The 15,104-nt window shown below is 43.9% G+C and overlaps 1 protein-coding gene across 2 annotated transcripts in view; it reads left to right on the top strand.

Annotated features, from left to right (window-relative positions):
* The window catches only part of sgsm3 (small G protein signaling modulator 3), a 108,000-nt gene that overhangs the window by 32,721 nt on the left and 60,175 nt on the right, over positions 1-15,104 (top strand). For both annotated transcript variants that reach the window (XM_052043409.1, XM_052043410.1), the window contains exons 10-11: positions 6,665-6,860; positions 10,739-10,884. In XM_052043409.1, coding sequence (XP_051899369.1) covers positions 6,665-6,860; positions 10,739-10,884 — 342 coding nt within the window. The remainder of the gene's footprint in view (positions 1-6,664; positions 6,861-10,738; positions 10,885-15,104) is intronic.

Raw genomic sequence — 15,104 nt, 5'->3', positions numbered from 1 at the left:
CTTTGCAAATTTATTTCATCTAATACCATCCTTCTTTTGTTGGTCAGGAATGGATCCCTTTTGCACTGGGATGTTTACTCCTCAATAATATGTTTCTCTGTTGAGATGTATGTATGGCATACCTTTGATTATATCATGAAGGGGGCACTGGTGATACACAACACAAGTCTCCAATTTTGGTCACCTTCCTGAAGGAAGGATGTGAAATTCCTAGAGCGGGTAGAGAATGGTGTCAGGACTGAGGGAAGAGGTAACTCGGCACTTAAATCTGCTGACAGCTGATTGATTGTAACCTCAACCCTGCATTCCCATCTACCCATGGTAACATTTCACCCCTTTGTTTATCTAGTGTCTTTTTATCTCTGCCTTAATCATATTCAGACTCTCCTTCCACAGCCCTTTCAGGGATAGCGTTGCAAAGACTCACAAGCCTCACTGGAGGAAAAAGAATGCCCATCTGTTTTAAATGGATGACCATTTATTTTTAATGAGTGTCCCCAGTTCTAGATTCTCCCACAAAAAGAAATATCCTCTCAAACCTATTAAGACCTATTAGGATCTTGTACATTTCAATTGTCCCTTTTGTTTCTACTAAACTCCTGCAGATACAAGTCTAGCCTGTCCAACTTTCCTCATAAGGCCAGATATTAGTCAAGCAAACTTTCTTTGCACTACTTCCAATACTTTTCCATCCTTAAATAAGGAGGCAAATACTGAACCCAACACATCTTTCATCAACATCAGATATAACTGATGCATAACCTCCCTATTTTTGTGTTCTGTTCCCCTTTCAAAATATAGCACTCCTAATTGCTTGCTGTACCTGGATAGTACCTTTTGGGAATTATGCACTGGGACACCCAGATCTCTCTTCATCCCTCTTTTGCCGAGTCCACCGATGAGAACTTTGCCTTCACTAGAACCTCAATGCAACCCCTTTTGAGGTTGATAGCTGGCCTGTGTGGCATTCACACAGCTAGAGCAGGGAAACTACTACAGTGTTTTCCCTTTTCAGGTAGTCCCACTTTTGGCATAGAGATCAGACGTGGACAAAGGATACAAGGAGAATGCAAGAAAAAACTTTGTCAAATAGCAAGTAGTTAATGATCTAAAACTCACCACCCATTTGGATGGTAGAAACAGGGTCAATCAGGGTTTTCAAAAGGGAATTTGATAGGGGAAATAATTTGGAGAACTATAGGGAAAGAGCAGGAATATGGGACTGATGGGATTGTTCTTCTGAAGCCAGCAATAGTCTCCAATGCCATAACAATTCTGTGATTCCAAGACTTTCTGTTCTTCAATACTACTTAGTATTCTGCTGTTTATTGTGTTTGCCTTCCCAAGGTTCATTTATCACACTTCTCCGGACTGAATTCCATTTACCATGTTTTTTTTCCACCTAACCAAACCATTGACGTGGAGTCTCAGACCTGAAGAGTTGATACTTTCTCTTCCCTCAGATGCTGCCTGATCTGCTGAAATTTTCCAGCATTTTCTGTTCTGTTCCAGCATCTGCAGGAGTTTGTTTGATTTTCACCAATATGTTTCTGTGGCCTTGAGCTTCCTCCCTGCTTTCAACCACATTGCCAGTTTTGGTATCGTTGGAAAAATTTGCAGTTGTGGCCCCTACATTTGAGTGACGAACATATATTTGGAGAAGTGATATTAAGCACTGTGAAACTAACACAAAATGTAGCTTCAGTGGAGTGTGAATGTCAGGAAGTTGGTAGGCATAAAGCCATACAGAACAGAAACAGGTCCTCAGTCCAGCTGGTCCATGCCAACCAAGATGCCCCATCCAAGCTGGTCCCAAGCGAGCATTTGGCCCATAACCTTCTAAACCTTTCCAATTCATGTACCTGTCCAACTGTCTTTTAAAAGTTGTTGTTGTACCTGCCTCAACCACTTCCTCTGGCAGCTCATTCCACATACATACCACCCTTTGTGTAATAAAAGTTGCCCCCTCAAGTTCCTATTAAATCTTTCCCCTCTCACAAACTTATGCCCTCTAGTTCTTGATTCCCCAAGACTGAGTGCATTCACCCTATCTATGCCCCACATGATTTTATACACCTCTATAAGATCACCTCTCAGTCTCCGAGGGATAAAGTCCTAACCTGTCCAACCTCTCCATATAACTCACTCCCTTAAGTCCTGGCAGCATCCTTGTAAGTCTTTTCTGCACTCTTCCTATAGCAGGGCGACCAACACTGAACACAATACTCTGAGGCATAAGGATTGGTGAGTGAGTAAATGCATTCTCAAGAGGAAAGTTTTCAGGGCCTTTGAAACTCCAAAAACAGGCAGCAACCTCCCTCACTGCACTTGTCTTAGTCACCTGGCAGTGCTGTTGCCCAGAGCAGTTTCTCAAGTAAGACATTAGACTCATTTAAAATGCAAATATAATGACTCATTTCAGGAAGAGGCATGTTGGCAGCAGCCCATCCCTTGGAACTGAACGCTGCTCAGACAGTTTTTATTGACTGATTGTTGTTTCAGGTGGCACAGTGGTGCAACTGGGAGAACTGCTGTCTCACATTTCCAGCAGCCCAGGTTCAATCCTGACCTCCAGTGCTACCTATCTGGAGCTTGCACATTCTCCCTGTGATAGCATGGGACTTTCTCCGGATGCTCCGGTTTCCTCCCACATCCCAAAGACATTGGTTAATTGGCCACTGTAGTATTGCCCCTAGTGTAGGTGGGTGGAAGCATTGATGGGAATGTGGTGAGAACAGGTTACAGTGAGAATGGGCCGAGTGGCCTTCTATGCCGTAAAGTAATCTGACGCACTTATTGTGTTTGTGCTCTGTGTCAAATGGTTTCAGAACAGTGCAGTATTGAGTAAACAAACTCTACAGATGAGACTCTGGATTAGCTAATCACTAATAAAGAGCAGGCACTGGGAAATCAGCTGCACGAAGTGGATAAATCCCTTGATCCAGATGGAATGCACCTTAGGCTTTGGAGAGAAGTGTGGGACCCTAAATCTTCCAAGCGTCTGTGGATTCAGTGGTGGGGAGTTGCCTGAGAAATGGAAGACTGCACATTTTAAGAAGGGGTATAGGGATAAACCCAGTGACCGTACAGCAGTCTGTTTAACCTCAGCACTGGGGTAAACTTCAGAAAACATAATCAGTGATAGAATTAGCAAGTGTGGATTGATTAGAGAGAGTCAGCATGAAGTTGTTAAAGATAAAGATAAATTGTGTTTAACAAACTTGATGGTGTTTGTAGCAGAGTAACGGGGAGTGTCAGTGAAGGAAATGATGTGGACTTGCTAAAGGTGCTTGATAAGGTGCCATGTAATAGGATTGTCATCAAGATTGGAGGCTATAGAATAAAAGGAATTGCAAGTGCAATTGTGGGATAGAAATTGGCTAGGAGACAGGAAAAATAGTAGAAGTAAAATAGGGAAGTTTACAGTGGAGTTCCTCAGGGACAGGTACTACTGCTTTTCTGGATGCATATCTATGACTCAGACTTGCGTCAGTAGGCTACAGTTTCCAGATTTGGAGGTGCAGTAAACTATATGGTGTAGTGAACATTGTATCGCAATGAACTTCCAAGAGCTCAAATGAACAGAAAGGGGGCAGATGAAACTTAATGCTGAGAAAAGTGAAGCTTCATTTTGTGGGACAGAATGGGTAGAGGCAATGTTAATCAGAGGAAGCAATTGCAAACGAGGTAGATGACAACAGTGAGGTCTGTGGGTACATGTTGCATAGTTCATTGAAACTGGTGGGGCAGATGGAGGAAGTAACTAAAACGGCACACAGGATCAGAGGGAGGGGCCTGGGTAAGGGAAGGGAAGAGGTCGGGATGTGGCAACTTGGACATCACTCTCCCTGTCAGCTGCTGGTGTCTTTGTGGCAGCACAGAACTGCAACTGGGTCTCACTATAGGGACCCTAACCACCCCTATCCCCGTAAGTGCAGTGTGTTACTGTTATCGACTCTGGATGTGTCAGTCACCAATCTGGCAGACCAGATGCACTGAATGTCGATGACGAAACCTTTCAATGACACAACGGGACACAGCTCGATGAAGATCTTGACACTGCAGCGGGAGCGACAAGGGGCAACTCGATAGTTGGCAAACCACAGGCCTAAGTCACGGCTCTGACCTTCTGCAAGACCTGTCTGGCACTGGCAGTTCCTGCTAGCGGGCTGGGAAGTTATTGCCAATCATTCTAAAATCTCACACAAGAAAAAATCTGCAGATACAGTGCAGCAAACCTGCAACACAACCAAAGACACACCTCATTTCCCATGTTTCCTTCCAACACAGAAGGAGGCCATTCAGCCTATCAAGTCTCTGCCAGCTCTCAAGGCAACCCCTTCAGTCTCATTCCCCCACTTATTTCCTCTCTCACGTACCCACCAACTCTCCCTGATTCTCCTGACACCCTCCTGCACTAGTGGTAAGTTACAATAGTCAATTGCTCTAAGAGTCGGCATGTTTTTGGAATGTGGCAAGAAGCTGGTACACCAAGGGAAAACCCACACAGTCACAGGAAGAGTGTGCAAACTCCACTTAGACAACACCGGAGGTCAGGATCAACCCCGGGTTACTGAAACTATGAGGCAGCAGCTCTACCTACAGTTCCACTGTGCCATCCCTCACACTTAACAGGTGATGTGAGGTTTGGACAAGATGGTGTGGTGTCCCATCCTTTGTAGTATTAGTTCCATTCAGGCTTTGAAACCAGGGAAACTGAAGCAGTGCCAGGTACAGCTGTTCATGCAATGTCCTCATTTTCCAAGTTAAAAACCTACAAATGCTGAAAATCTGAAATAGAAACAGAAAATTCTGAAGGTATTCAACAGGTCAGGCAGCATCTGTGGAGAGAGTCAGTGTATCAGGTGAATGAAACATCATCGATGTTGAACATTTTGTTTCTATCTTCTCACTTGTTAAAAGTGCTAATGTTTCCTGGTGTCTCTCAGTTAGCACTGGAGCAGTGGTCAACATGACTTCAGTTCCACTGCCCCCTTCAGCTTCCTTGGGTCCACACCTCTTCACTACACAATGACTCAGCCACTGCTGAAATCACCATCTGAGATGCAGGCTGAGGACACCCATGTCAGCTTCCACGGAGTCTAGGCTCCACACACACTTCCTGGAGAGTCACATCAAACGATGAGCCTTCAGGCTGACATACAGCAGAGTCCAATTGCAGAGACTGTGCCTTCAACTTTCACTCACTTGGTCCTGTTCCTGCATCTGAATTGTCCAGAAATTCCTACATTCACGACACTACCTTTATAAAACCAAGGGAATTCTGATCTTGTCCACATTTGAACCAAAATTACATTGTCAGGAAGCCGAGGTTCTGGTAGAAACAAACTATGCATACTTCCCCTCCCTTCTCTCTTGCTCTTCCCCCCTTCCCCCTTCCCACTACTTCCTTCTGATGTGGGAGGGAAGGGTTAGATAGATCGTGGAGCAGGATAAAATGTCGGCACAACATTGTGGGCCGAAGGGCCTGTACCGTGCTGTAGTGTTTGATGTTCTATAGTAGGTGGATTGGTCAGGAACCAAGGGGTGTGGAATGAAGGCAATTGGAAAAGCACCAAAAGTGACATGAGGGGAAACATCTTTATGCAGTCAATGGTGGGACCTGGAACACGTTGGCAGGGCAGTAGAGGCAGATTTAAATGTAGCCTTCAAATGGGAGTTGGATCTGTGTCTGCAAAGAAAGTTTGGCATGGACTGGTTGGACTGATTGGCCTGTATCCGTGCTGTATTGCTCTATGACTCTGAAGAATTTATGGAACTAGAGGGAAAGGCCTGGTAAATGGAGTTTGTTGCTCTTCTGAAGAAGAAGAATGGACTTCGCCTTCCTTTTGTATTGTCACCATTCCCTGATTTTCCTGCATGCTTTTACACCTTCAGTGATGGATATACTTGAGTGCAGCTTCAACATTTCTGGAGACTCAGCACCATCCAGAGTAAAGCTTGATTAGTCGCCCATCAGTCACCCTCATCATTTCTCATGGCTGTAGGTTGTCTGTCTGCAAAATGCACTACATTTCCTCACCCAGGCAACTCTGACAGCACCTTGGGATCTTCGGACTCCACCACTAAGAAGGACAAGGGCAGCCAGTGCAGCGGAACACCACTAACTGCATGTTCCTGTCCAAGTCACACACCACCCTAATGTCGCTGTTCCTCTTTCACCACTGGGTCTAAGTTCTAGCTGTCCATAGTCAACAGTCCCAGATGGATTGCAGTGGCCTTGTCGGTGCTGCCCAGATTCTAAAAAGGTAAATAAATAAAAATAATATCAAGTAGTGAAGGAGGGCAATGATCTGTCACAGCAGGGTGCTACTGTCCAGCATTTGGGGTGAGAGAGTTGCTTGGCAGGGCATGAAAGGATGGTCGGTGTTACGGACCTCTCACAATCGCCTGCCTCAGTCTGTGCTCCTGCCCCAGCCACTGCCACCCCAGACCTTGTGCTCCTGCTCTTCCCGCTGATTATCACCGACAGACCTCAGTAGTTTTTCTGATTTAAGTTGAAGTTAGCAGAAGACACTGTGGTGGCTGCTCTTCACTGAAGCATTGGTATAGACTTTATCTTCAGCCTGGGCTTCTGGTTCCGGGTTTATTTCTGTTCAGTATTTTTGGTGTGAGGTTTAATTCTTTGTTTTCATGCCTTCAGGTTGCAGCTTGTTTGCTGCTGTTCCTTGAGGAGGAGGATGCCTTCTGGATGATGTGTGCCATTATTGAGGACCTGGTTCCTCCCTCATATTTCAGCACCACGCTGTTGGGTGTGCAGACTGACCAGCGTGTTCTCCGCCATCTGATAGTACAGTACCTTCCCCGACTGGACAAACTCCTCCAGGAACATGACATCGGTAAGAGTTTTTGATCAGTCGCAGTCTTCGCTTGGCAGATTGATGGGCAGGTTTCACGGAAGTAACAATGTGAGTTGCCACAAGATTTCCCCAGTGTATGTTGTACAATTCTTCCCTAGTCTCAGACACCGAATTTAATAATGTCACCTCCACATTTACTTGGTATACCCCAAGAACATTGTGCCTCAGATAGTTGTTGGCTCTTAGTTCATATTTATTGAGATGAAAGAAAGGTCAATGAAAATACCACCAACCTTCGGTCACAGTGGAAACCTTGTGAGGGATAGGGCCTCATTAACAGCAGCTGCAGTTAGCCTGAAACTTGTACCTGGAAAGGACCCACTCCATTAACTTAGTTGCGGTGGTTGGCACCAGGATTTGTTGTTGTTGTTTCCCATTTTTAAGAAGGCAATGACCTTGCCTGCTTCCGTTCCTTTGGCACTCTTCTACGTCGCTGAATGACTGTCCTGCCTGTAATTCTTTGCTTGAAATTCTTCATTTTCATTAGTCTTTGCCAGCCCAACAGTGAAGAAATGCACATATTTGCATAGTATCACAGCCATTGGGCTATGTATTGTAATTCCTCTTACCTCGACTTCTAAGGACTTGCATTTGCTTCAGCTTCTTTTTCTTTAGAACTTATTTCATACATTTCTTGCTAATTTCCACTTGTATTTTATCTTCTGTCTGAATCAATTTTTGCTTCTGTTTGGAATTTACAATTCCCCCAGTTCTCAGGCTTACAGGTATACATTATAAATCTCTTCTTTTAATCTAATTAAACCCATTACCTTTCAAGATAGCCACATTTGGGCTACTTTACCCATGGGTTTTCTTAATTAAATGTCTGTTCCTGGAAATATTTCTTCACAGTTTGGCTATTGATTATCTACCTGCAATTTTTAAATATAATTTCCCAGTCTATCTTAACCAACTGGTTCCTCATGGTTTTTTGCTTTGCTTTGATTTAGCTTTGAATGTTTTAGGATTTTGGAGCCCTTCAGGAGGCAGTGCACAGACCACTGCTTTTCTCTTGATAGATATTAATGCCTGAATATACGGGCCACAATTTCCACATTTGCAGATGATACAGAACTTGAAGACATGGTGAACAGTCAGAAGGAAAGCAAAAAACTTTCAATGAGATGTACAGTCTGGTGCAATAAGCAGATAGACAGCAGATAAAACTTAATGCTAAGAAATAAGTTTATATTTTGATAGGAGAAGTGGGAAGTGGCAATATAAACTGCAAGGCATGATTCTGAATGAATTCTGTGAAAGAGTGATCATAATAAGACAGAATTTCACATTTGGTTTAAGAGTGACACATTCAAAACTAGAACCTTAAATTCCCAAGTCCTAGTCAATAATTTTAAGGTAAGAGATAAGGTATCTTTATTAGTCACATGTACATCAAAGCACACAGTGAAATACATCTTTTGCATGGAGAGTTCTGGGGCATCCCGCAAGTGTTGCCACGCTTCTGGCGCCAACGTAGCATGCCCACAACTTCCTAACCCATATGTCTTTGGAATGTGGGAGGAAACCGGAGTACCCGGAGGAAACCCACGCAGACACACAGGGAGAATGAACAAACTCCTTACAGACAGCGGCAGGAATTGAACCCAGGTCGCTGGCGCTGTAAAGCGTTACGCTGAACATCAAGAAAAATAAGCTGCCTGATCACTATCACATGGCTTTTGCCTCTTGCATTTCTATATGCAAAAATTATACTACATTTCTTGCATTGCAATATTAACTACATCAGAGGTTGTGAATAGATCAGAGGTTGTGAAAGGTACATCAGAGAAGGTAGATGCCTTTTCTGTTAGGAAGTCCCCAAGACTGAGAATGATTTGCTTCCACTCCAGTTCTGTGGGTTCTGAGGTAGCTGATGAGGCCACTGTGGGAACTGTAGGTGCTTCTTGAGGCGGGCTAGTGGATGGTTTGTGGGAAGTGTGCTCCTTCCACCACCTACACGGGCCTTCTCTGTGCGTCAAAGTTCTCAATATCTTCCTGAATGTCCCTTCTCTAGTTTGAGTCGTTATGGGCCAGAGATACCCAGAAGTCAATAAGGATGTTACATTTCTTCAGTAAGGCTTTAAACACATCCTCCGGTCTTTTCCTCTGTCAGCCTGATTATCTCTTCCCATGATAGAACTCAAGAATAGACTATCTGTTTTGGGAGCCTGGTGTCAGGTATGAGAGCGACATGACCTGCCCAACGTAGCCGGCTGAGTGTAACTAGGGCTTCAATCCTGGGGCTGCTGGTCTGGAAGAGAGCACTGATATTGGTTTGTTTATCCTTCCAATGAATTTGGAGGATCTTGCAGAGACAACTTAGTGTATTTTACCAGTGCTTTCCAGTGCCTGCTATAGGCAATCCAAGTCTCAGAAGTATTTCGGAAGGCAGGGATCACTACTGCCCTGGAGACTGAGTTTAGTATTACGCCCAAGGTCTTCATCTTCAAATATACTTTTCCTCAATCAACCAAAGGCTGTACTGGTGTAGCCTGCCTTGACATAAAGGGGTTCTTGAGATATTGGAAGTAGTTTGTGTTTTCCAGGTCTTGCTCTGAGCTGTTATTGTTAGAGAACAGTGTAGTGCAGTGGGGGCAGGTGGGTAAAGGACATTTTGTGGATCTTGAATGAAAAGCCCACTCTTTCATCTGCTTCAATGAACAAGTTAATGTGGACTTGGAGCTCAGCCTCAGCGTTTGCAAACACGAGTGTTGTCTGCACAGCTACAGCAACTACACTTGAACCAAGTTTACCTGAACATCAGTTGTTGAACTACAGTAAAGGATATTAACTGTCCTTTTCATACTTTCTGTAATTTCCTTTTGTCTTTGCTTCCTTTGTTGTCGGTGTACTTAGTATATACATTTTTTTTATTCAAACAAGGTATATCATACTGTACGTAGTGGGATGTGATTAAGCTAGAGAGGATGCAAAAAGGATTCACCAGGATGTTGCCTGGACTGGAGGGTTTGAGTTACAAGGAGAGACTGGATAGGTTGGGACTGTTTCCCCTGGAGTAAAGGAGGCTGGGGGGGTGGGGGTGACCTTATGGTGGTTTATAAAATCATGAGGGTCATAGATCAGGTGAACGGTCACAGTCTTTTTCCCCAGGTAGAGGTCTAAAACTAGAGGGCATAGGTTTAAAGTGAGAGGGGAAAGATTTAAAGGGGACCTAAGGGGCAAGATTTTCCACACAGTGGGTGGTGGGTATATGGAGCTGCCGAGGGAAGTGGTAGTGATGGGTACAGTTACAACAGTTGCAAGACATTTGGACAGGTTCATGGATATGGGCCAAATGCAGGCAAATGGGACCAGTTCAGGAAGACATCTTGTCGACATGGATAAGTTAGGTCAAAGGACCTGTTTCCATGCTGTATAACTCTGTAACTCTCCTTAAACTGTTCTAATTAAGTCAAAGAAAGTCCAGAGTAATTAAGTCTTTCTGAAATTTATCTTAATCATTTCTATGTGGTGGTGCTTTGACACCACCACCCCCCGCCCCCCCCCCTCCCACCCCAACACCAGGGTTTCCTTCACCAAATGAAATAGAATGATCTCGTGTTGGGGTTTTACATATTAAATAAGGAAGGCACCCTGCGGTTAGTGTAAAACTCGTTTCCCTTTACCCTTGGCTTGCAGGTTTATTTGAGTGTAGCAACAAACAATCTGCTGGAGGAACTCAGCAGGTCGAGCAGCATCTGTGGGAGGAAGGAAATTGTCGATGTTTCGGCACAAAACCCTGAATCAGAAGAGATGCTGCTCGACCCGCTGAGTTGCTCCCGATTCCAGCACCTGCTGTCTCTTGTGTCTTTATTTGTTACACCTTCTAATGGTAACCTATTTTGTGTCATATACAGAGCTGTCCTTGATCACCTTGCACTGGTTCCTGACAGCATTTGCCAGTGTAGTACATATCAACATCCTCCTCCGAGTCTGGGACCTTTTCTTCTGCGAGGGCTCGGTTCTGCTTTTCCAGATCACTTTGGGAATGCTGAAAATGAAGGTACACGTACAGTTGTTTGGAGCAATATAACAATAGGAAATACTTGGGAAGGAATGTACATGCATCCTCATCCATGTTGTTTCTGGCTGTGCAGCCATTATGACCTTCACAATAACCATTCATGTTGGTTGCGAAGGGTCCATTGTTCCCAATTGCTGCTTGCTATTGTGTAGAGTGAATTCAATTGGCAGAAGGTTGGCTTTTGTGCTGGTGGAAATCTTTGTCAGAGCCTAGGTAATCTCCTCCCTTGCTCCTCCCTACCCTCTTGCAGTCTTGGATACATCTCGTATAAAGCACTGAGCATTTTGTTATCTTTAAGCCTGTTTAAGACATCTAATCCTCCTTTTTAGTGATAACTAACTCTGGGATTTCACTGCCTCACCTCTTAATTCTTTAATTTCAATGTCCTTGTCCTTTGTCAATACAGATGAGAAGTATTCACTTAAGACTAAACCTACATCCTCTGGTTTACGCACAGATTGCCCTTTTGGTCCCTAATGGGCCCCACTCTTTCCCTGGTTACGCTCTTGCTCTTAATATATTTATAAAATACTTTGGGATTTTCCTTAATCTTCTCTGCCAGTGATGTTTCATACCCTACTTTGCCTTCCTAAACTCCTTTTTAAGTTCACCCTAACACTTGCTGTATTCCTGTGGCACCTCTCCCATTTTCAGTTCTCTATACTTGCCACGTGTTTGATTTATGCAACTCTCAATATTCTTTGACGTCTGTGGTTCCTTTGTTGTCCCAACCGTTCACCCTTACGGGAAACATTGGCCTGAATTCTCACAACTTCATTTTTGAATGTCTCCCACTTGTTGGATGTTGCTGCTCCCAGTCTACTCTTGCCAGGTCCTGTCTTATGATATTGGAATCCACCTTCACTCGATTCAGGACCTTCACTTCCAGACCATCCTTATCCCTTTCCATAACTGTCTTGAAAGAGAGTTATGGTCATGGTCTCCAAAAAGTTCTCCCATAACACTCCAACCACTTGCCCAGCTACATTCCTTAAGATTAGGTCCAGCACAGTCCTTTCTCCAGTAGGATTGTCTGCATAGCAGCTCAAAATTCTCTCCAGAACACATGTTAGAAATTGTACTCCCTCTGAGCCATTCACACTAATGCAATTAATATTGGGGAAGTTGAAATCCTCTGCTGTTATAACCCTATTCCTATCTGTGATTAGAACATAGAACAGTACAGCATAGAAACAGGCCCTTTGGCCCACTATGTCTGTGCCGACCATGCCAATTTTAACCAATCTCATCTACCTGCACGTGGTCTATATCCCTCCATTCGCTGCCTATTCATATGCTTGTCTGAATGCTTCATAAGTGTTGCTATTGTATCTGCTTCCATCACTTCCCCAGCAGCCATTCCAGGCACCTACCACTGTATATAAAAAAAAACTTGCCTCATAAATCTCCTTCTAAAATTTCCCCCCTCTAACCTTAAAGCAATGCCCTCTAGTATTTGACATTGACTCTGACTGTCTATTCTATTGATGCCTCTCATCATTTTATATACTTCTATCAGGTTTCCCCCTCAGCCTCTGACACTCCAGAGAAAGCAATCCGAGTTTGTCTAACCTCTCCTTGATCCAGGCAACAACCTGGTGAACCTCTTCAGCACCCTCTCCAAAGCCTCCATGTCCTTCCTGTAATGTGTCAACCAGAACTGCACATAATGCTCCAAATGTGGCCTTAACAAAGTTTTATAGAGCTGCAACATGAAGGCAAGTATGCCGTATACCGTTACCACCCAATCTGCTTGTGTTGCCACTTTCAAGGAGCTATAGACTTGCACCCCAAGATCCCCCGTGCATCAATGTTCCTAAGTGTCCTGCCATTTACTGTATAGTTTCCTCTTACATATGACCTTCCAAAGTGCAACACCTCACACTTGTCATCTGCCATTTCTCTGCCCAGATTTCCAGCTGATCTACATCCAGCTGAATCATTTGACAGCCTTCCTCACTATCCACAACTCTGCTAATTTTTGTATCATCTGTAAGCTAACTAAAAGCCTGCCTAAATTTTCATCCAAGTCCGAACAGTAATCCTTGTGGAACACCTAGACGTTCAGTCAGAAAAAAGGTTTTGAATGGAAAAAAGGCACAAATGTGGATAACAAGAGAGGTTAAGGCTAAAATAAGAGCCAAAGGGAGGGCATACAAGGAAGCAAGAATTACTGGGAAGACAGAAGACTGGGAAACTTTTAAAAACCTGCAGAAAGAAACTAAGAAGGTCATTAGGAAAGAAAAGATGAATTATGACAGGAAGTTGGCAGATAACATTCAAAAGGATACTAAGAGTTTTTTTTAAATATATGAAGGGTAAAAGAGAGGTACGGGTTGATATAGGACCAATTGATAATGGTGCAGGAGAGATTATAATGGATGATAAAGAGATGGCAGAGGAACTAAATGAGTATTTTGCATCGGTCTTCACTGTGGAGGATATCAGCAATATACCAGATAGTCAGGGGTCTCAAGGAATGGAACTGAGTTCAGTTAAGATTACTAGACAGAAGGTGCTAGGAAAGCTAAATGGACTAAAGACAGATAAGTCTCCAGGACCGGATGAGGTGCATCCCCGGGGTCTGAAGGAGGTGGCTTTAGAGATTGCGGAGGCACTGTTGATAATTTTCCAGGAATCGATAGACTCTGGCATGGTTCTGGAGGACTGGAGGGTCACAAATGTAGTTCCGCTGTATAAGAAAGGTGGGAGGCAGCATAAGGGAAATTACAGACCTATTAGTCTGACATCGGTGGTGGGAAAGTTATTAGAATTGATCCTCAAGGATGAGGTTATGGAATACCTAGAGGTGCAAGGCAAGATAGGTCCAAGCTAGCATGGTTTCGTGAAGGGAAGATCCTGCCTGACCAACCTATTGGAGTTTTTTGAGGAAATCTCAAGTAGGGTGGATAAGGGAGAAGCTGTAGATGATGTGTATTTAGACTTTCAAAAGGCCTTCGACAAGGTGCCGCACAAGAGGCTGATTAATAAGATGAGAGGTCATGGAATTACAGGTAGGATATTGGAATGGGTGGAGCATTGGCTGGTAGGCAGAAAGCAAAGGGTGGGAATAAAAGAATCCTGTTCTAGTTGGCTACCGGTTACTAGTGGTGTTCCGCAGGGGTCGGTGTTGGGGCCGCTTCTTTTTACTTTGTACATTAACGATTTGGATGATGGAGTAAATGGTTTTGTGGCTAAGTTTGCAGATGACACCAAGATAGGTGGAGGAGTAGGGAATATTGAGGAGACAGGAAGGTTGCAGAGAGACCTAGATAGTTTAGGAGAATGGGCAAGGAAATGGCAGATGAGATTCAATGTTGAGAAATGTGCCGTTGTACACTTTGGGAACAGAAATAAACGGGCAGATTATTGTCTAGAAGGGGAGAAAATTTAAAGTACAGAAGTACAAAGGGACGGGGGTACTCGTGCAGGATACCCTAAAGGTTAACCACCAGGTTGGATTGGCAGTAAGGAAAGCGAATGCTATGTTGGCATTCATTTCGAGAGGTGTAGTGTATGAAGTAAGGAAGTGTTGATGAGGCTCTACGGGGCACTAGTGAGGCCTCATTTGGAATACTGTGTGCAGTTTTGGGCCCCATATCTTAGGACGGATGTGCTGATGTTGGAGAGGGTTCAGGAGATTTAACGAGGATGATTCCCGGAATGAAAGGGCTTACATATGATGAGCGTTTGTCGGATCTTGGACTGTACTCACTGGAGTACAGAAGAATGAGGGGGGACCTCATAGAAATATATAGAATGTTGGAAGGACTGGACAAAGTAGATGTGGTTAAGCTGTTTCGCTTGGTGGGTGAGTCCAGGACCAGAGGGCATAATCTTAGAATACAGGTTAGAATCTTAGAATAATCTTAGGGTACAGGTTTAAAACATAGTTGAGGAGAAATTTCTTTAGCCAGAGGGTAGTGAATTTATGGAATTCTTTGCCACGTACAGCAGTGGAGGCCAGATCATTGGAGGCGTTTAAGGAGGAGATAGATAGATATCTAATTAATCAAGGTATCAAGGGATATGGGGATAAGGCCAGAAATTGGGGCTAGAAAGGAATAGTTTTTTTTTGCTCACGGACCTTTTATCTTTGGTCATGGACATTCCCCCATTTCTCATTTCTCTTTTGTTTTTCTTTTTCCCTTTCTTTTCTTTGGAGCAGACTCGATGGGCCGAATGGCCTACTTCTGCTC

The sequence above is a fragment of the Pristis pectinata genome, chromosome 33 (assembly GCF_009764475.1).
Source record: "Pristis pectinata isolate sPriPec2 chromosome 33, sPriPec2.1.pri, whole genome shotgun sequence".
NCBI classification, from domain to species: domain Eukaryota; kingdom Metazoa; phylum Chordata; class Chondrichthyes; order Rhinopristiformes; family Pristidae; genus Pristis; species Pristis pectinata.
The sequence above is the reverse complement of the archived record's forward strand: the minus strand, read 5'-3'. Positions and strand labels throughout refer to the sequence as shown.